Source organism: Rhinatrema bivittatum, chromosome 7 (assembly GCF_901001135.1).
Source record: "Rhinatrema bivittatum chromosome 7, aRhiBiv1.1, whole genome shotgun sequence".
In the NCBI taxonomy this organism is placed as follows: domain Eukaryota; kingdom Metazoa; phylum Chordata; class Amphibia; order Gymnophiona; family Rhinatrematidae; genus Rhinatrema; species Rhinatrema bivittatum.
Window position 1 is genome coordinate 164,227,010 of NC_042621.1, and position 23,186 is coordinate 164,250,195.

The 23,186-nt window shown below is 42.6% G+C and overlaps 1 protein-coding gene across 6 annotated transcripts in view; it reads right to left on the reverse strand.

Annotated features, from left to right (window-relative positions):
• CSGALNACT2 (chondroitin sulfate N-acetylgalactosaminyltransferase 2) overlaps positions 1-23,186 on the reverse strand; it is a 93,504-nt gene that overhangs the window by 13,558 nt on the left and 56,760 nt on the right. For 4 of the 6 annotated variants that reach the window (XM_029609473.1, XM_029609471.1, XM_029609472.1 and 1 more), the window contains 4 exons: positions 21,105-21,321; positions 19,263-19,364; positions 16,685-16,863; positions 10,046-10,140 (listed from right to left, as the gene is read on the reverse strand). In XM_029609473.1, the coding sequence (XP_029465333.1) occupies positions 10,046-10,140; positions 16,685-16,863; positions 19,263-19,364; positions 21,105-21,321 (593 nt within the window). Of the gene's footprint in view, positions 1-10,045; positions 10,141-16,684; positions 16,864-19,262; positions 19,365-21,104; positions 21,322-23,186 lie in introns of those variants that run through there. The other 2 variants (XR_003857819.1, XM_029609475.1) reach the window with 2 other exon arrangements.

A 23,186-nucleotide genomic window follows, 5' to 3' on the forward strand; every position in this document is an offset into this window, starting at 1 on the left:
TCTTCTTTTATCCCTGACCTGTAGATAAAATGCAAGCCATCAGTAATTTTGGCAGGCAAGAGCCTAGAGTAGCTTAGGGATTCAGGCCAGGGAAGGCAGGGTTCAAATCCTACTGACATATCAGCCTTGTGATCGTAGGCAAGTCACTTTACTCTCTGTTGCCTTGGGTTCAAACTTAGGGCCTGATTTTACCTTTTACCTACACACACAGAAGGGGAGAAGAACTTTTGTAAATCAGGCCCTTAGACTGTAAGCCTTCTGGTAACAGGGTAACACCTAATGTACCCAAATGTTAACTCACCTTGAGCTGTCAATGAAAAGGCATGAGCTAAATCCAAAAGTAAATAAACAAACATAAGTTTAAGTCAGATCTAAAACCAGAAGCTTGACATTCAACCTCTTTCTTCCATACAGGTTGTGAGGATTTAATGTTTATACTGATATACGGAAGACTCTTTGATGCTCTGTTGAAGCAGGAAATAGCACACAGAATAAGAGCTAAAGACAAAAGCCACACAAAAACCCCTGCAAGGGAGAAATTAATAATTAGGGCTCCATCATCTCACTGCTTTTGCAAGCATGTCGGAAAAGTGCACGATCTCAGGGCAGACTTCAGTCGCTAACTTGCAATGACGCATTTATCACTAACGCATCTGAATGACAAAAAGGAACACATGAATCATAACGTCCCAGTTATAGTCATAAACTGAGGCCTCTCTCAGCGAGTCACATTTCCCTTTTCCTTTTTGAAAGAAAACTATATTTAGTTGTCTGCAGCCGCGGTGCATCCTTTTTTACCACTACAATATTATAGTCAGAACGCCTCAGCAGAGCTGTTTTGGGTCCAGTGTTTATAGTCTGAAAGCTTTTCTTTAAAGTTGAGCCTCAAAGTAATCCCTTCTGGTTTAGACTAACAATGGAATGTGCTGAGGCTTCTAGTTCATCTTGTTCCAACTCAGCAAGCGATAGTGTTTTCTGAATGCTGCCTCTGAGTTGTATTTTTGTTTGGGATAATTCTACACCTTGCACTAGAGGCCAGTTAGAACCTCTCATTATGCAGCCGTGCCAGCACAAGCTGGGGCCATGAAAGAAACAAAACTGCTTTAAAGCAGGGAAGAGTAGAAGGCTGCCCTAGAAATCTGAGCTTCTCTGAGCCAGCCAATTTAGATTAATTAAATCTGAACCAAACAAATGCTCTAGTTCAATCAGGTGCGGTTGGGAGGTGAACATGGTGCGATCAAATGCATACTTAAGTACAGGGCCTTGGGGAATCAGAGCTTACTCCATGGTTGAAACACACACGAAAGACATTTAGCTCCCTGGAACAGAACCCAAGCCACTGCTGGAAGTAGAAGTTATGGAAATCTGGTACCCCTAGTACAAAGCCTACTCCACTGCTGGAGCACAAGCGTTGGACTGCTGGCATTCCATTTATTTAGCATCAATTATATTCTGCGGCTCTATACAATATTCACTGCAGATAACAAAAAACATTCACAATCTTCAGCAATAAATTAAACAAAGGAACACCACAAGTTTACTTCTTAAATATTAAAAACATGCTTCGAAAGAAAAGCCTTCAGTTGTTTTCTAAAAAAAAACATCACATCAGAAGGGCTATGTAATTCGCAGGACACAGCATTCCAAAGTATTGGGGCCACCTATGAAATGCTCTAGTACGTGTTCATACCAATGTACAGGACTAGACAGATGGTACCCTCAAAAAATTTGCATCTTGAGAGTGAAGCGCCCTTGCTGGCATGGATCGGTATCGGCCAAAGAATATGGGTTTTCAGTATGCAGCTGTTTAAAGATAATGACTCTACCAGTTTCTAGGCCATTGCTCTTCCTGCTGTTACCACAGAAGAGACAGCGGGTAAACTGTATATGTATATCTACGTCAAATATTTTCTCTCTTGCTTTTTTTTTTTTTTTTGCTAACACCTATACCATAAAAATAGTTATTGCTTATGTGAACTTTAGAATGTGTGCTTCCCTCCCTGGAAACAACTACCCCCACCAAGCTACTGTATACTCAGACTGTACTGCTGCATGAGTCCTTTGTACCTCTCTTTGCTGGAAAAGCGTGTATGAAATAAGCAGTGTATGAAATAAGCAGTGGAAGGTCTGATGCCATCACAGCAGTGTCCATCCTGTTAACCCAGCTGGAAACCCAGTACAGACCCACAACTGGGACAGGAGTAAGCATTGGATCAAAGACTCAGGGAAGAAGAAGAAGAGGGGAATAAAAGACAGAATGGGGCATGGGAGCAAAGACACAGAGGGAGAGGAAAAAATTAAGACTATACTAAGCATGGAAGGGAAAGACGAACCAAGTCAGAGTGAAAGAAAGAGGGATATAGAGAGGAGAAGACAAGGATGTGAAGGGATGGGATAGGAAGACAGTAGGGCTAGGGAGAAGATGGTGAGAAAAGTAAAATGGACGAGAAAGAAAAAGAAACCAGGATGGTGAGGTACAGACAGGGCTGAGAGAAAGAAGTGAACTAAGCAAAGAGTAAAATAAAGGAGAAAATATAGAGAAAGTTTCCATAGATTGAAGAAAATACATTTTGCTTGTAAAAGAAGCAAATCCAAATCCATCCAACTTTTGTCCATACCTAATGGCAATTTAAAATGTGCATTACTTAGGTGCCTCAAGACAAATCTTATTTTCCAATGGATGTCAATTTTACTTTACTGCAGAGGTTCTGAACTCCTGTCCTCAAGCATTCACAGGATACCCACAATGAATATTAATAACGTGTCTGTACACATCTGTTCTAATAATTAGGATGTTTTGCATATTCAAGTTATACTGAAAATCAGACATCGGGAGGGCGGGGAGTGGTGTTTCTAAGAGCTGGTTTTCAGAAGCACTGCTACATTGTTTCCCCAACAGGTCTGGAAGACTAGGCTTATATGCTGGCGAAAGTCTATTTTGAGAACATTAAAATAATTTCTTCAAATAGACTTTCTTCACATGATCCTAGTTAATCAAACCACTAACAGCTATGTGAACAGTATAGGTTAAAGCAGCAGGATATACTGGGATCTCGTAAGAGCAATGGCTCCCAAATTTGCTTTGTGAAACCTTCAAAAGAGCCTTTTTTTAATGGGATATCTACAATGAATATTCATGAGATATATTTACATACATTTGTTCTGAGATCACACTAATTTTCATATTTTAGTTACCCATCATAATCAGACTTCATAAAGGTGCCTAAAAAACGGAGTTTGAGAATCACTGTTTTAAGAAGTAGCCATGAATCCCAGGAAATTAAATGGTTAATGTAGTGACAGGTTCTTCTGGTGATAGAGGACTGAGTAGAGGAAAACTCTGAGACCAAAATTCAAAGGCATTTAGCTAGATAATTCACAAGCTATATGCTAAATGCCAACTTTTTATTATTGCTGGCACTAATCTAGCTAACTTTTAGCTGATAACTCAATATCTAGCTAAAAATTAGCCAAACAAGTGACAGGCACTGGGGGCATTGCAGGGTGAAGATGAGTTAGCTGGGAACTTTATCCGGCTATCTCCAATATTGGGAGTTAGCTAAACAAGATTTTTTGGCTACCTAGCTAACCCCCAGGAGGTCTAGCTACCTAGCAGACCCAGGACCAGGCCCCGTTTTTGAAATATTAGGTGGGGATTGGGAAATGAGGCTACTAGGCCACTTTTTTTTTAATGATATAGCAGAGTTGCCTAGCTGTAACAGATGTTCTCTGAGGACAGCAGAACGTCAATCCTTAGATATGGGTGACATCAGGAGATTTATTTATTTATTTATTTAGGACTCTTATATATCGATATTCTTGTAACAAGTTACAAATCAATTCGGTTTACATTAAACCATAGCAATTTGCGCAAACAAGGCATTACATTAAACAAGGAAGCCTAAAAACTTGGATCCAGTAACACTGTTAACAGGGTGAAAAATAAATGGGGAGAAACAACTTTCGCCGGCTAGCCGGCTCTTAACTAAAGGTAACTGGCCCGGTTTCTGAGGGAGGGACACCGTGCCACATGAATACTATGACATTTGTTGGAAAAAAGGCTGATTTAAACATCAATGTCAGTGGTGTTGTTTAATTCTGGTGAGAAGACTCCCTGATTCAATGGTGAAAGGAGGCTCTACTGTTCTACCGAGTCAGGGAATGCTTGGATGAACAACCAGGTTTTGAGTCTTTTTTTGAATGAGATTAGATGGAGCCTGGCACCGAAAACTAATGTCAAAGTTTCTAGAACTTTGACTGAGCTTCTCTGGGCAATATACCATGTCTTTACACAGGATCTGCTCAGAATTATAACATACTATTAAGAATAAAATAATAAAGAACAAAACCCATAAAGTGGAGATCCAACTCCACTAGGAGGTGGGCGGGTCTCATGAGGACTCACATCCTGCTGTCCTCAAAGAACATATGTTACAGGTAAGCAAGTCTGCTTTCTTTGAGGACAAGCAGGATGGCATTCCTCACACATAGGTGAATCCTTAGCTACAGGTGGCCCTCCCAACAGAACAGGGGACAAATAAAACAGGTGCCAACGGGCACAACAGCAACAACAACATTTTGGTGGGAACAAGAGGGGAGAAGCCTGTAACAGAAATAATGGGCCCTAGGTGGGAACACAGTTGGGTTCTAAACCTCAAACAAGTTCCAAAGGACAGATTGACCAAACTTGTTGTTTCATCAGCCATTCCTATCCAAACAGTAATGTGATATGAATGAGTGGATGGAACTCCACGTCACAGCTCTGTAGATCTCCTCCATGAGGATTGCTTACACGTGAGCCATCGACACTGCCATGGCTTGAACAGAGTGAGCCTTGACACGACCCCAAAATGCAATTCGGCAGGCATAACAGAAGGAGATGCAGTCTGCTAGTCTATTAGAAAGTATCTGCTTGGCAACAGTGATTCTCAGCCTATTCTGGTCATAAGAAACAAAATACTAGGTGGACTGTCTATGGGCTTCGGTCTATTCCAATCAGAAGGCCAAGGCTCTCATGCAGTCCAAATTGTGCAGGGCTTGTTCGTCTTGGTGTGAATGCGGCCTGGGAAAAAATGATGGCAGAATAATGGACTTGTTAAGGTGAATGTCTGACACCACTTTAGGCAGGAACAGAATGCCTGAGCAAGACCTATCATGAAAAAATTTAGTGTAAGGTGGGTAAGTCACTAAGGCCTGAGCTTGTTGATTCTGTGCACTGAAGTGACTGCCACCAAAAACACTATCATCCAGGTCAGGTTCTTCAGGTCACGGGAGCATAGCAGTTCAGCTTTCATCAGCTGATCTAAAACCACTTTGAGGTCCCAGGACACAGTGGGAGGCTATAGGGGAAGCTTTAACTGAAACAGACCCTACATAAAATGTTCAACTCTTTAAACCATAGTGATATGTGCCAATCACACTCAAATGAACCCTGAGTTGGTCTTGAGACCAGCTTCAGAAAGGTGCAGAAGGTAGTCAAGCATTTTTTGTTTTGAGTAGAAGAAAAGGTCTAGCAACAGTAACATGGAATAGACTTAGTTTTTGGGTACATACCAGGTTCTTATGGCCTGGATTGTCCACTGTTGGAAACAGGATGCTGGGCTTGATGGACCCTTGGTCTGACCCAGCATGGCATGTTCTTATGTTCTTTTGCTCACACCACATGGAAAACCTCTTCCACTTCAGTCCGTAGGACTTCCTGGTGGAAGGCTTTCTAGAAGCCTTGAGGACATGAGACACATCATCCAAGAAACTGAGGGGTGGTAAAATCAAACTCTCAACTTCCAAGCTGAGAGCGACAGGGCCTGAATGTTGGGATGTCAAAACCTGCATTGATCCCTGGTGATGAGATCTGGGGACGTCCCCATTCCCCCCTCTGGTCATAAGAACCCTCCCCCTTCGGTCAGTGTGTGTGTGTGTGGGGGGAGGGGTTATGAGAATCATAGCCCTGAGCTTCAAGAAAGTCTTTGCATCCAGAAAAACTGGAGGATACACGTACAGGAGACCAGGGCCAGTGAGTCCATTAGGCAATCTAGGTGGTCGCCTAAAGCACCAACTCTTAGGAGGTACTAAAAATTGCCAGCACAAACTCCTGTCCTGGTGGCCAAAGACCCAGGGAAGAAAGGCCAGTGCAGCTGCAGCCAACAAGCAGGAGAGAAAGGCCCAGGCAGTGAGGTCGTGAGCACAGCCTACCCCATTCTTGACCAATGAATCAAAGAAGAAAGGGCCATGAGCTGTGGATGGAGCCATCCCAACCATAGCTGAAGAGGCAGGGGAAAAAGGCCCAAGAGAACCAGGGGCAAAGCCTATTCCCGCCTGAGGCTGAAGAAGGAGAGAAGAGGCTCAAGAGAGCTGTGGAGGGAGCCATTCTGGCCGAAAGAAAACAGAGGAGAGAAGTCTAGAATGAGAGACCAAGAGAGACTATGCATTTGTATGGGACTGAGAATTAATGTGCTGTGTATAAGAGAGAGGAAGTGTATATGTGTGAGGGAGAAAGAAAGAGCAGTGAGGGTGTGTGAGTGAGAGAGACACATAGTGTCTGTTAGCAGTGAAGGTGTAAAGCTGTGTATGTGTGTTATAGAGAGGAAGCCAGTGGGAGTGTGAGAGAGTGAGTGTGTGTGTGTTTGAGTAAGAGAAGGAGCCTATGTGTGAATGAAAGAATGAAAGAATGAGAGCGAGAGAGGGAGCACCTTTGTGAATGAGGTATGTGTGTGTGTGTGTGTGAGAGAGAGGATGCTAGTGAGTGAGTGAGGGTATGTACGAGTGAGAGAGAGAGAGTCTAGGATAGGATGAAGTTCCCCCATTTTCTATGGAATCAGGAAGTATCAAGAGTAAAATCCCCACCCTCTCTGCCCTGGTAGAAAGGGCTTGACCGCTCTGGCCATTAAAAGGGAGGAGAGCTCCGACAGAAGTACCTTCTGATGTGCTACCGGTCCCCATAATGGACTCGGAGAGCAATTTGGTGGGTTATTTTGGAAGTTTAATTTGTACCCTCTGCAAATGATGGCGAGGACCTACTGGTCCAAGGTTATATTGGGCCACTTGTTCGCAAAGAACTGCAGCCTGCCCCCGACCAGAAGATCCAGGTACAATGGTCTTGGCTATGTTCTCTTTGATCCAGTCAAAACCTCGTTCCTAGAATTGACTGAGATGCTGGCAGGATCTTTGGGGCCCTCTGTTGCCTTTGACAGCTACGAGGGGCGTGTTGCTGCTGACAGGACCAAAGTGGTGAAGAATAGTGTCTTCTCAGGTGGAAGAAAGACTTCCTGGGGACAATTCTTGACGGCTTCCTGGATGAGAAGGACATGTACAAGTACCAGCAGAGAGCTGTTGGAATATCATATGGTGGTTACGAATTTCGCCCACTGCGTCCTTCACCTTATCTTTGAAGAAATTCTCTCTTGTGCACGGCACGTCAGCGAGTCATTCCTGCACTTCCTGATAGAGATCTGAGGCCTAAAGTCAGGCAAGTCTATGGGTGCCGATCCCTGCAGCAGAGCGTCTCGATGCTACCTTGAAAACATCGTAGATCCTGTATTTTTTGCACTCTAGACCTTTGTTGCTGTCGAGGCAGCTGCTTGGCCACCTCCTGACCTGCTTTAGGATGTCCCGTATTTACTGGCCCATAAAGAGCTGTAGGCCACTCTGCGGGCAATGAGCATAGGTCCCTGATACACTTTCCTCCCAAGGTTATTTATGGCCCTCTAATCCTTCCTTGGTGGCACCGAGGAATGGGTCTGAAGGCGCTTGGCCTTCCTGCGAGCCAATTCGACCATGACCAATTGGTGTGGCATCTGTCTCTTACCAAATCCAGGAGCCTTCTGGATGAGATATATCGCATCTGCCTTCCTAATCATGGGAGACACAGAGAGGGGTTTTTCCTACATCCTCATCAGCAACTTCATATTGATCTCATGCACTGGGACTGCCACGATCTATTTAGGGGGCTCCATGGACTGAAGAATATCCAGTATCTTGGGCCCGCATATCCTACTCTGTCTGTAACATAAATGGGATGGCTTCCGCCATTCACCTGACAAAGTCTGTGAAGGAGAAGTCTTCTGGGGAGGCTTCCTTTTGCTGTTGGGATCTGAAACATCTGAGGAGTCTCCCCCCAGGGGTCATAGGGATCATCATCCTCACTGTCATCAACTAAGGATGGATCCCAAGGTGCTTAGCCAGTGGTATGAGAACAAATTTGGCTGGCTGGTTGGTCCCGGACTCTGGGATTGTCCCTGAGGGAGCTTCCTCTTCTGAGGAATCGGGAATGACCACTGGACCAGTTGGTGGCGGCTTCAATGCCCCGATGGGCGTCAGTGCCACCCTAGGCACAGACACCGGTGAAGGTATCGGTAGCATTTCGATGAGCATGTGCAGAGATTCAAGCAGAGACTCAAGGAGGGCCAGTGCCGGGTGTGGTTCCATCAGTACACAGATGCCAAGACCCTGCTGTGCCTTCTCCGTGGCCTGCTGCACTCACCTCTCTAGCTCCTCCTCAATGGTTGCCAACACAAAGATGGACAGGGATCCAGGAGGTGTGACCAGATCCTCTTTGGAATTTAAAGGAGGATCAGTAGGAGACATCAGGACTGGTGGAGGCTGTGGCAAACCCCTGGGAACTGTGGAGGACTGGCGCTCCTCACCACGGAGTCCACTTTGGGGGTATCACAACTGAGGCTACAGAATCTCTGTGCCCAGCATTGTGCATGGACTGGTACCGATGCTGATGTTTTTTTGGTTTTCCTTGATGTTCAGATCGGTCCTTTCCCAATGCCAAGGCCGAAGACGACAAACCTGATGTATTCGACCTGGAAGAGGTGGGCAATGGCCCTTCTCCAGCATCCCTGAAAGCCCTCAATGCCTATGGAGCCGATGGCCCTGTCAATGTTAATGGCTTGATGGCCATTGGTGTGACTCCGAGATCTCTCAATTTTGATGCCTCCGATGCCAATGGATTAGTCTTCAGGAGCCCAAAGAGCTGATCCATCTTCTCTAATTGGACCTGGCATCCTTTTGGGGGTCATCTATGAGCAGTACATGCAACTTCGAATGTCATGCGATGCCCCCAGGAAGAGTACACATCTATCATGAGGACCCATGCACTGAGGGCATCACTTGGAACCCTGCTGATGACATGTCATCACGAAGGAAAAGGGACGCAATGTTGAAATCAATGGTGGTGGAAGTCAATGGTCCGGCGGGCAATGAGCACATCGCCACCCTCCCCAGTGGATCGACTGCAAAAGGAAACATACCGAAACGTTGAAAAATCTGACTGAAACAATAAAGAGGAGAATTGAGGGGAACCCCACATTGACCGTGCAATCCCAATGATTGAAAAACTTGCAAAAAACAGCATAAGTGTCAAAATACTTCAGAAGGAGAAACATTTTTGAGAGACTAAGCTTCACCGTGAGATACCAGGCTCTATGGAAAAGAAGAGACTGAGGAGACCCTGTGTGGATGTGTGGTATATTTCATGCCAGAGCATGCTCAGTGAGGCTCAGTCAAATTTCTAGAAACTTTGACATAAGTTTTCCGTACCAGGTGCCATTGGATTATGTTACCCATGTGTGAGGAATGCCATCCTGCTTGCTCTCAGATTATACCACTTATCCGGTTATATGATCTTTGAATATAGCCTGTTAATCCTATCTGGCTACCTTTAGCTGGATAACTAATGTTTAATACAATTTGATATATGCCAAACAACTGTAGGTTAGGTTAAAAGTTGTCCAGCTAAAGGTAGCCAAATAACTTTATTCAACATTTATCCAATTGAATATGCAAGATAACTTACCTGGCTAACTTTAGCTGGATAAATTAACCACTTTTATGTTTTGTTTTGTTTTTTAATACTGGCCTCTCAAAGTCAAGAGGGTATGGGTATAGGAAAACTGCAAATGCAAGCAAAGGTCTTCTGACTGCAAAAAGGTCCACCTGCAGTAGTTTAATCAGGCTACTGAAGGGCATGGATTTAAAAAGAGTTTTACAAAGTTGATGCCTGCTCCAGAATAGCAAAAGAGTCTATAATTTTATTCCTTACCAGTTGCTGTTCTACAGGTGGCGGCACATCCTGATTGGCATAAACAATAGCAGGGTTATAAAGGCTGAACACCACTGGATAAAACACTTTTTTGCCTACAAAAACAGAAGAACAATCTATTTATCTAAGTCAGGGAACCTTTCTAAGCATAAAAGATTTTCTAATCTGTGTATGTAAGTAACACATTTGTATAGGTATGGGGATATTATACCATTTATAATAAAAACCTCTCTTATTTACAAAGGCCTACAAGAGAACGGATGAATTATCAACAGCTGAGGAAGCTTCTCAAGTTGGCTCACACAAGTCAACCAAGTTCAAATATTGAAATATTTCCCCCTCCACCAGCCACACACACAGGTGATGCCACTAATCTCTCTCTCGCTCTATAACCTATCAGTCATGCTCCAAATACTTTTACCAGCTGGGAGAAGTGCATATGCTGGATCTATCCACTAGGGAAAGTACGCAGGCTGTGTAACAGTGCACATGCTTTCAGCCACTGAGGAAAGGAACATTCCCAGTGACAGGAGGCGGAGGAGAGTAAAAGTACACGCATACTTGGGTTTTTTTTCCCGATCATTTCTGACAGGCCCTTACACTAGCAGTTTCATAGCTGGTTAAACAGAAAGAAAACCAGGAGTTCCATCTAATCCAACCTTCTTTTGATCATCCAATAATCAAGGGGGAAGGCGAATACCCCCCTGCCAACCCGATTATGTATCTGTAGCCAGTTATATAAAAGTGATTTAAAAAAAAAAATGTCCTTTCTGACCCCAAATGTGGATGAGCTGGATCTGCCCTTTTCCCTTGTCTGTAGCTATTTCATCATGCCCAGTGCTTACAAATAAGACCACAGTTTTAATGCAAAGCTATTTTCCTCATGATGTGTAGCATAGCAAGAGAAGTTTTGCTCCTTCCCTGGTCACCCTTCAAACCCCAGATTTGGACATCCATCTTTAAAAAGAATTTCTAAATGCTACCAACAGTACACAAAAGAGCCATTAAACTGCATAATGGCTTGCTTGGATGAAGGATTTTCTGGATCGGATCTTTTTAAGACAATGATTCAGAGGGGGTTTAAACTGTACACATAAATCAAGCCACTACAGGCACAATTTTTAACCAAGAAACAAACAGAATAAGGGGCCTTCTAGCTCAGCTAAGAAAACATAGACCTACTATTTTTAAGAGAAAATGATACTTTACTCAAATGCTAAAATTTTTGAAGAACATTTTGGCAATGAAAATTATGGCTAACACTATCTATCTATCTATCTATCTATATATATATATATATATATATATATATATATATATATATATAAATAATATTTATTTTATTTATTTACTTTTTAGGAAAAGACACATTTTGGAGGAAAATCAGATTGTTGGGTATGATAGTGGAGCTATTATTTTAGGTTAAATTACTGACTCAAACAACTTCAGCTAATCACAATGGGGCCTATGCAGGAAAATATGCACCAAAATCATCTGTGCCAGTTTTTTCCTATTCACTACCCGTGCAGTTGGTGTGGATCTGTACTACATTAATGTTATGCAGACCACATGCATGCTCAAAGAGCCCTGTTAAAGTTGCAATATTATCAATATATTTATTTTTATTTATATTCTGCTTTTTGCACTTTTTTCAGTGCTTCAAAGTGGATTACATTCAGGTACTGTAGGTATTTCCCTATTCCCAGAGGGCTTACAATCTAAGGCCTGGATTTATGAAAATGCACTAAATATCGCATGCGATAGGAAAAGGGGTGTGTTTTATGGTAATAGGCAGTTTATTGCAATTTGCGCTAATACCCATGCGAAGCACTAAGTTACTGCAAATTGTGATAATTTTTTCGCACTATGCGATAAGTGCCAGAATTGTTGTATTTCCTACATCCAACCACTGGGGGGGGGGGGGAAGGGGAGAGCAAGAGAGAGACTAGCCATAATGCCCCCATCCTAGGTAAGTATTTATAGCTCTATAGGACGCCCACCTAGTAACTCGAGGTGAAGTTTAGGTATTAGGGACCACTTTGACATTCAAATTGAGACGTACGAACAGAACAGTGCTCTCTTGTGAAGATTTGATGACCTTCAGAGTGAGTAAACTCACCCAAAGATGAGATTTGTGCAATGTTCTCTCAACCTAGCTTGATGGACTCTCTACCTGGGTAACATCAAGCTAGGCTGAGAGAACATTGCATAAATGGTCATTTATTTATGTATTTATGTATTTATTTAATTGTGCAGTTTTTATATACCGTTACCCAGAACACAAGGTTCTATCTTAACGGTTTACATCATAAAATAGTATAAAAACAGTTTAGAAAGCGGAAATAAATACAATAAAAACTTCAATAAAAATAATAAGATAGTTATCTTCACAAGGGAGCACCTTTCTGTTCTTCGTCTCATTTTGAATGTCAAAGTGGCCCCTAACCCCTACACTAATACCTACACCTCACCTTGGGTTACAAGGTGGGCCTCATATAGAGGTATAAATACCTACCTAGGATGAGGGCATTATGGCTAGGCTTTCTCTCTCTCTCTCTCCTCCCCCCCCTCCGTGGCTGTAGAAGGGCCCTGACAGCCACGGCTTTACGCAAATGAAAAAGGTGTAGTTAAAATATGCGTTAAAGCTGTGCGATACGGCTTCGCAAAATTGTGAACCCAGCGCACTCGGTCACAAATCACGCCTCAAACTCCACCCTTTTTTCTAATTTGCATCGCACCATGCGTTATGGTGCTTTCGCAGGTGTTAAAGGCGTTTTCGCATGCGTTAAGGCATTTTCACATGCGTTAAAAGGGTTTAACGCATGCAAAAACGCCTTATAGCAATTTGATAAATGACTCTGTAAGTTTGTATGTTTTCTCCCTAGCTAACTCGTACAAAAGGTCCAAGGCACAACCCCCCACATTCCTCCCTGACACACCATGCTCCCTTTGTTAACTACAGTCCCGGCGCTGTACTTGACGTTCATATACTAAAAATGTCATGACAAATATAAAACTGCAGCTATGTGGACTACACAACTAACATGGTTATGACTAATTAGGTCATTCCCATGCTATTAAATATTTTGCATATGCAGGTTAGTTACCTTTCAACACACATATATGGTAAGAGATCTGGCTGTGTCCTGTGGTAGGGCCTTAGGAAAAAAAATGCTGGATTTATCGTAAACACATTTACCATGCATGCTACATATAGCTTGGGCTTAGTATACAGATCCTTAAATTTGAGGTCTGGGACAAATGCTTGTTTTAATGCAGGTACTAATTGGCTACAGATTCACAGGGTATTTGTTTGTTTGTTTAGTGAGAGAGAGTTGCCTTCTTCAAGATTATCAGGTAGTGATAGCTGCTAAGTAATTAGAAGAAAGCAAAACTGGAGGGCTCAATTCAATGGCCTTCCATCAACCTAATCAGCTATTTATAGAACCATGAGTCAGAAGGCAATTGTGCACTCAACAAAAACCAGGAATTATGCAGAAAATATTCTTTTATTTCAAAAGTCTGCTTTTTTTCAGTTTAGGAAGTGCTATATTTTAGCACTGTGCACAATCAAGTAGGGGCTTTTCAATTTGGTCAATTTGTTATCTCTTTAAATGACTAGAAGAGAAGACACTCATCAGAGATTATTCTCAATACAAACTGTCGTACGTGATAAATATGCATTTTTTGGGGGTTTTGGTTTTCCTGTGAACAAAAGGCAAGTCATGTCAATGTCTGTTTATTTATAGCCCTGTGTATTTCCTGACTAGTAATGCTTGACAGAGTTAGCCTGCAGGGGATAATTGATTTTATTAGTTATTTTGGACACATGTACTTTACTGCTATAAACAGGGCTGGCCATGCATGTCAAGGAGACTATTTCACACCATGTGTGAGTTTAGCTTTATATCTACCAGAGAGTGTACTTGGTCAGCATATACAGTATACATTGTTTCAGAGCTTATGCTGAACTGGTAAATACAGTGATTGTATTTTATATCCCCATTTCTGATCTCCTAGAAAACAGGAGGTGTGCATCCGCTCTGGGGCTAATCATGTTGACACATTCTACAGCACCTGTACTTTTTCTCTATTGAATTCCTAGTCTGGCATGGTTCATTGCTTTCATTAAACTAATGGCACATAAAATTGGAGAGTACAACTCCCATATGAACTTAGGTCTTATTATTTTAATGACATGCATATTTTAAATAAATAGGTAATCCAAAGCCTATAGATTAGTATTGTACAACTTGATACTGCACAATAGTACTTCTATTATGTAATTATAAATTTGAATTTCCTAAAGTCAGATGAATGACACACAAAAGGTCCCCCACTGCTCAGGATGATGCATACTGCCTTGATTTGATGCATCAGACTTCCATTTCCTCTTTCTTGAAGTACGGAGAGGACAGTGCCAATAGACGAGGTTAGCACACTGTGTCAAGTTAGTGCTGACACAGTTGTGACTGACATCTGCCTGAGCTCCACAGGCACCATGAAATATTGTGTGCCAGATTTTGTACAATGAAGACTGATGCTCAACTTTAGAATTATTAGCCCACAAGCCTAGCACCTTCAAAGGTTTCCAAATGTTTGTGCAGTTGTGTCTGTTGGGCCACTGGCATGTCATTACAATACTTCTCACAACCTAAGGTGGACTCAGTGTTGGCAAACATCGCTGAAGTACCTGAAATTCCAAATTACAGTGCAACATCTGCAATAAACTCATGGCTGGGTTTGAGCTGGTTCTCATTTTTACTTTCTTGCTAGAGAATTGTGAACTTTTATGCAGGGACAGATCCCATTCCAAGTGCCCAGGGAACTTCAGAGTTGTTTTCATATGCTTCCCCTGCTAGAGGATGGGCAACGACTTCTGAATTCTGAGATGGCCTCATTGATACATGTGCAAACATAAGAACATGCCATACTGGGTCAGACCAAGGGTCCATCAAGCCCAGCATCCTGTTTCCAACAGTGGCCAATCCAGGCCATAAGAACCTGGCAAGTACTCAAAAACTAAGTCTATTCCATGTTACTGTTGCTAGTAATAGCGGTGGTTATTATCTAAGTCAACTTAATTAATAGCAGGTAATGGACTTCTCGTCCAAGAACTTATCCAATCCTTTTTTAAACACAGCTATACTAACTGCACTAACCACATCTTCTGGCAACAAATTCCAGAGTTTAATTGTGCGTTGAGTGAAAAAGAACTTTCTCAGATTAGTTTTAAATGTGCCACATGCTAACTTCATGGATTGCCCCCTAGTCTTTCTATTATCCGAAAGAGTAAAAAAACGATTCACTTCTACCCCTATGCGTTACAGCCTCACAGCATTTTTCTCAGGATTATGGCCCTGGGTTCCCTGGCACTACATAATCTTGATTTATTTCACTATTTATATAGTGCTCTAAAGCAGTGTTTCACAGATTGGTCTTGGAGTGCTGATTCCGTAGCCAGCCTGGTTTCCATGACACAACGAATATGCAGGAGACAAAATATGTATGTACCGGCTTTTTTTTTTTTTTTTGCATTTAAATGTAGCTCAAGTATATTCAGACTATGGCAGTGGCTGTCAACCAGGGATACGTGTACCCTTGGGAATATCTGGAAACCTGTTAGGGAGTACACCAACTAATCTCCTGCTGCATGAGAGAAGAGCCCAAACTGCAAGAGACACAACCACCTGCCACAGCGCAGGAAGAACCAACCTTATTATCATCGATGCTCCATTGCCAGCACCAACCTGCACTCCCTCCCCACCTCCAGGATCACCTGGAGCATCTCCCAATCGCAGGGACTTTGTGCCTCGTGTCAAAGAGAAAGAATGCTGGACTTTTGCACCTCCTTTTTCTGCGATTACTCTCCCCATGGAACAGAACGTCACATAGAGCTGACAACGCAATCTATGCAATGCTACTCTCCTCCCCCATCCGGGAACACCTTTTCTAAAGGCAGACAAAGTGCACGCGTTGAACAGCGTGCACGCCTTCGGCCACATCGAGGGACGGCAAAGAGAAAGGGGGCCCCCTCCAGTCACTTCAGCACTGCCGACTCCACCATTGCCGATGCCGTTTTCTGCTAAACTCGGTTTGAATACAGCAGCTTCAGTGTGTGGAGGAGTGTCTGTGGGTGTGGTGTCTATTTGTAGTGTGTATACGCTTGCTATTTGGCACTTAAATACCAATTGAAAAGGAGGACCAATGTAATGTGAATATAGCATTTTTTATGAATTTAACTTTTGTCGTCATGGGGGTATATGAGACATCTCAAACTCTTGAAAAGAGTACAGCAGTCCTGAAAGGCTGAGGACCACTAGGGCTAGGGGATACTCTAAGACTGGCCTGAGAAACACTGCTCTAAAACAGGTCATATGACAAGGCCCTGTGAATCAGTTTATTCAACACATTCTACACAAGTCAAATGAATGCCTGCCATGAAATGTTTACAATACAAACTGATATAAGCCAGGCAATGGGCAAAAAATAAGAGTGACTGGCCCAAGAGCAGAGCAAGCATCTGTGGCAGAAAATGGACTTGAACACAGGTCTCCTGCCTCTCAACCCATTCCTGTCACCACTAGGCTATGCCCTTCCCCTTGTCACCTGACATAGCAGCAGTCATCACTAACTTACCAGGCTCGGTGTTTAAACGGCAGCTGTGGAGGAACTTGGCCGTGAAATAAATATCGACGTCACAGAAAAACAGCAAGACCTCGCCTTTCTCCCAGGCCCGGGCACCCACTTCAAGTCCCCATCCACGACTGAACTCTTCATTCAGGGAGATCAATGTGTAATTATGAAAGTCTGTTTCACTACAAAATACATGCACATATTACATACACACAAAGGGACAGAAAAAAAACATGCAGCAATCTACAATTTGGCGATGTTGTTCCAGAAGTTCTGAAGCACAATGAGGGTCCGCATTCAGCTGCTGTGCAGCTCAGCTAGGGAGCTGTATAAAGTTATCCGGCTTATTTAGTCCATAAATACAGTGGCACAGCCACATTGCTGAATATATCCAGCTATCTTAAAGTTAGCCAGATAAATTTATCTGGCTAACTTTAGAACAGCCCTATGGGCCTACCAGATTTAGTCAGACTGACTCTGAAAATCTAAATCAGCCGGATAACTTATCCAGCTAAACTGGCTGCTCTCTGGAATGCCCTCACTCTGCTCACCACTTAAGCCGGCTAACTGGTGGCCATTCAGCACGGTTCGATATTCAGCTGGATAAGTCCTAACTCATCTGGCTAAATAGCGCTGAATATCACCCACAAGTTTTTATGTTAGATACTTTATTTGTGTTTAAGGGCCATTGTAACACCTGCTTCGCACAAGCATCACCATATATCTTCCATCTCTTAGAGTTTGTGCCAGGAAAACAGTCACATCTCCAAACCTAATGGGGTAGATTTTAAAAGGTTGCGCGTGCGTGCACACGGACGTCCGATTTTATAACTTGCCTGCACAGGTGCGGGCATGTTATAAAATCAGGGGTCAACGCACACAAGGGGGTGCACAATTGTGCAATTTGCGCTCGCTGACGCCCGCGGCCTTCCTCCCTTCCCTCCCAGGCCACTCCAATTTCGGAGCTGCCTCAGAGGGAACTTCCTAACCCCCTAACCTAACTTCCCTTCCCCTTCCCCTAACTCTCCCGCCCCCTAGCCCTATCCTAAACCTCCCCCAACCTTTATTTTACTTGTTGCACCAGGCTGGGCAGGCGCAAGTTGCCCATGCCTGCAGGCTGCCAGCATGTGATCCTCCGACACAGTGGCAAATGGCCTCTGGTCCTACCCCCTCCCCTTTTTCGAAGCCCCGGAACATTTGCGCTTCGCCGGGCCTTTCTAAAATAGGCCTGGTGTGCGTAACCCGATGTACACGTGTAGGCTTTTGAAAATCTGCCTCAATATGAGTCATTCTTGGTCTATTAAGAGTCAAAAAAGTGTTAGCTATATTATACGGACTAAGAAATCAGCTTTTATTAACCAAATTTCTTGGGAATTTCTAAGAATTTCTTTTCAACACATAAAGATATTTCATCTGACAAGATCATATGAAATGCAAGGTTTCATGGATTCTGTTTAACAGAAGTTACTCTGTAAAATGAATCAATAACTTTTGGTTCTTCTGAAAGAGCAAAGACATGTATCTTTTCCTCTGGCCTCTCCTAAACGGTAAAATCGAAAATTGGAATCTAGGAAAAAAAAATTAAATCAGGGCACATATGTGTTCAACCGCAGATCAATACCCAACATGCCTTTCTACCGTCACACATGGCTTAGTGCAGTTTCCAGCAGCCACAACAGTTTTGGGGAAAAATTGACTCGTTTCTGACTTTGATAGCTTTTGAAACCACATACCGTAGGTCCCATCTTTAGCTACTACTACATCTACCGTGTTAAAGGCTGCCACAAGTTAGAAAGAATTCAGACCTCTCTCATACATACTTTCTTGATAATGCTGTGAGAGCAAACCTAAAACATCTGCATGAACCTCCCGCGTGCACATTTGTGTCACTTTGGGCCTATTTCACTACGGCTTTTTCTCCCATTCTGCATCTATGAGAAATAAAGTTTAGGGAATTGAGCCCTTGATAATATTTTCTCTTTAGACTGGCCTAAACATTAAAGGCCCTTAGCCAGTGTTTACAAGAATGAAAATGTGAACTGGATTGTAGCTTCCTCAGCTGGGATTTAACTAATATACTGGAAGTCCCTACAGTAAAAAAGGCTGCTTTAAACATGACAAGACAAAGGGCCTTTTCCGTTGCCGGACCTATAATGTGGAATGCGCTACCTGATCCCTTAAGACAAATTTACAATAGGAAAGAATTTAAAAAAGCTCTAAAAACTAATTTCTTCAAAGAAGTATTTGGGAACCTAGATTTTACTTAGCTTCGATTAATCTAGGTATGAAAGTTAATCATGTGTTGCCACAGTTAATTAGGTTTCAATTATTATTTGTTATTTCTATCTCTTATTTGTAAGATAATGGTTAAAGTTATTCTATCATATTATATTTTGTTGATATTGATCATGATGTTAATTGTACTTTTTATTTTTTTATATTTTATTTTAATTTTATTTTATTTAATTTATGTCATTTTAATTTCATTTACTTTTTTATTTTAGAAAAATTATTGTAAACAGTTTCGGTCATTCATGTATTGGTGAAACGGTATATAAATGTACTAAATAAATAAATATACCTGGCTATGTCTTTTAATATGTTCCTGACTTCTGAAAGACCCTCTTCTCCAAAATATACAACTGTGAGGTGGATCTTCTTATCCTCATGAATACATACATCCCTATAAGAAAAAGAACACAGCCAATACCACAGCTTCTGTAACCAGACAACTCTCTTAAGGAGGCTATTTTGAAATTAAATTGCATACGTTTTTCCATTCGCGAGCATTAACTTTTGTAAACAGAAAATATATTCATTTTACTGGCTTTAATATACCTCTTCCTACTCATTAACAATGATTATCAAAAGAACAACAGGAGAAAAACCTAGAGAAAAACAGGAGGCACGGCTATTTTAGATGGAATTCTTTTTCAACATAATTCACAAAAAACCCGGGCTCAGTTTATGGTACTGCAAATCTGAAATATAGGCTGCAAAGTTAATCCTTGGGAAGTCTTGCCAGCCATTTAGGGGATAATTCTGTAACAGCCTATTTATGAAAGTCAGCAAAAACGTGTAAATTAGCTTTGAAAATTATCCCACCAAATCTTTCTATGTGCAATGACACCTGCTTATTCGTGTGCAGGGAATTTTTATAAAAATTTACGCACGTACTGTTGAAAATCCAAGAGAATGCATGCAAGTCCAACTCTCTAGGAAGGCCCCTGCAGAGTTTGGGTAAACTTACATGTATAGCACAGGTCATATGCATGTATGTTTACTTGCATATTAGCTGGGCAATTTTATAAAAGTCCATTTTTGTGGGTAAAGCAGTGCTTTTCGCCTACAGAAATGGCTTTTAAAGTTGCCCTTTACGGAGAGAAACTACAGGCCGCACTGGTTTTAAGGCTCAGTTCTAGCCTAACACAGGTTTAGCAGGTCATACTGGATGTCTGCGTGTGCTGCGGTTTGTGTACCTCCCCACCTTAGAACTCTGAGATGGCTAGAGGTAAGTGAACCAAACTTTGTGGGCATGAAGGGATTTGGAAACAGATCTGACTTTTGAAGCTTTCAAGGATGCAAGTAATTAGCAGGGCGAGTTCTGCGCAGCACAGTGAACTTGTACGCTATGCAGCAAGTTGGGAGGGGGAGGCTGAATAGGTGACAACAAAACAGGCAGCTCATTTAGGAAACAAACACTTTGTAAATGCTGAGGAGGATTAGAATGTTTTACTTTTTTATGGACTGAATTTTCTTTTACATTTTTATGGACTGAATTTTCCATACTCTCCAGGATTGATGAAGCCGGGAGAGAGTTAGTGTGCCAAGAAAAAAGGAAGGAGTATGCATTGCTATGAAGAAATGGCTTTAGCTGAGATACACCTCTGGGTGGAGGAAGTGAGAACGGGAATATCTCAAGTAACTACTGAAATTTTGAAGAGCTGATGTGCCAATAATGCTGCAGACAGAGGTTCATAAAGCCCAGTCTTTTATCCCAAGCCCTCTTTTCTTTTGGGTGCTGCTGAGGCAATACTTGCTGACCCTCCAAAAAAAGAGAAACACAGGTGTTAATTTAACAGCAACACCTTCTGGAGGTGCTAAGGGTGTCCTCGCATCAGGCTCCAGAAGGTGCCACGGTCCATACCCTGAAGCCAGAGGATTGCTGTGAATGTTTGCGCTATAACCGAGCTCTGAAACTTCACTTTCCCACCTAAACACAGCAGCAGTTCCAGCTGGGATGGGAACTCAAGAGTATGCATGAGCTTGACCATTCCCAACCAAAAAGAGGAAATAGTAATACATCATACCCTCAGGGTGCATGATGTCATCGCTTGGCTAATTTATATTCTACGAGTCTTATGTTTTCCTGTAAAGCTGGGCCCTTTAAGAAGACAGCTTATTTCCTTCCCTGCTTACCTACCTGAAATTCTGCATAAATTGGGAAAACGCCTCGGTCCTCCCCGAGAGTGGGACAATGATATTGACAATGGATTTGGAGATATCAAGAGTTTCGCTCTTCACTTTCATGAGCGGCCCAAAAGGCCTGAAAAGTGTAACGTGTCTGAAGTCCATGCGGTCTGCTTTTTTGTAGAAGAGCTCATATTGGGTGCCTTTGTCTCTCTCAGTGCGATAATAACCTAAAGGAGAAAATTATAAAAAAAAACAAAGAACATTATTTATACCTGAAGAATGAGTTTACTAACATCTCTATAACAAGATAGGGGAAAGGCCTCAGGATGAGCAGACAGAAGGTGCAGTTATCAGAATCTGTTATTCCCCATAGTTACACAGTAATTACAACAATAAACCTGAGCCTTTTAATTGGTTACAGACCGTTAAAGTTTATCAGCATACAGCTTGGATCTTCTCTCAGGTGGCAACTGTCATAGCTTCAATAGTTTGTTCCAAATTTACTTTACTATTCTTTTTTTCTTAAAATTTAACTTAAATTAAAGAAAAACATATTCTTCACCAATTATTTGGAAAAAATAACAGCGATTACCTGTACTTACTGCAGCTTTACCTTGTGCAGTTATGTGGTGGTGACTCTCAAGCACATGTGAATTTCCGCAAACAATACTGGGTCTTTACATTACATGCTGTAAATAGGTAGATTTTAAAAGTGTTGCTCGTGCAAAAATGGGCCCATACACATGTATGTGGGCCGTGTGCGAGCAATGCAAATTCTAAAAGCCAGGAAGTATGTGCGTACGTATCTGTGCGCGCATCAAGAATAAGAAAGCAGAAAAGGGGCGGAGCATGGACATTCTGGGGAGGGGCCAAGCCTTACGTGCAATTCCCAAACTTTGCAAGGGAGGGGAAGAGAGAGAAAGACAGACAGACAGACAGATAATCTGACACTCCATATATCTCCCACTGTAAGAGGGGCACTTTCAACTCAGGGAGGGTTTTGGGGGAAGCGGTGTTACATTGGTCTGGCTAGGGCGCAAGGATCTGCAGACCCTTGTACTATCGCCCGCCTCCCCAAAACCACCCTGAGTTGAAAGTCCCACTCTTACAGTGGGGAGATATATGGAGTGTCAGATTGTCTCTCTAACAGAGTCTCTCTCTCTCTCTCTCTCTCCCCCCACCCCCCCCAGGTCACTTGTGAGTACGCATGTAAAGGCTCCACACATATGGGCAGTAGGGATGATAAATGATGAAAATGTACCTGTAAAGTTTTAAAAAATGAAGTGGAATGGCATTCGGTCACCTAATGAGATTGGCAACATGAAAGAACTGTTGTGTGAGTTTTCTGTTTTGATGTCCATCACAAATTATTACTTGACATGTTCCCTTCCATCTGGCAGAAAAGCACATTTTGTTATTTGAGAGATGGCTGAGTGAGGAATGCAAATTGGACAAATAACAGGGCTTAATATGGGGGGGAATGAGGTGGAACACGGTTCCAGCACTTCTTTGCAGGCTTAAGAGACAGAACGGCAGGGATACTCTGCTCCAGCCTTTCTCCTCCAGGCAACCTGCATGAAGAGGAGCTGAGCCTGAAGTTCTCCTAGAACAAGCAGGTGCTCTTGAGTGAGCTCCAGGCCTTTCTCATCTCCCTGCTTGGGAGTTCTGGGCTAGGGGTCTATTTCAGGGATTGCCCTTCATCCCCTGAAATCCTTACTGCTGTCCTGCATGGTCAGCTAGGTCTGATGCTTTGGCACACAGTGTCTGTCCCAGGCCCTGTTGTGGTTTGCCGCTTGTTCTTCCAAGCGTTGCTTGGGTTTCTTCAGCCTATTATGCCTGCCAGCCAAACTTGGGCACTCTCTTTTCCAGATACATCTGATCCTTTGGATGTCAGTGGATGACCGTTTCTTTCTGGAGGGCTCTCAGGCCCTGGTTTGTTTTTCGGTTGTTTTTTCACACCGAAGGAAACTGTGCGGTTTTCGTCCAAGAGTCTCTCTTGTTTATAGCTCTTGGGGCCTTCCTGTATCCAGGAGGATCTAGATCCACTGTTCTTGTTGGGGTTTGCTTATCAGGAACCCTGCTTGTACTGTCT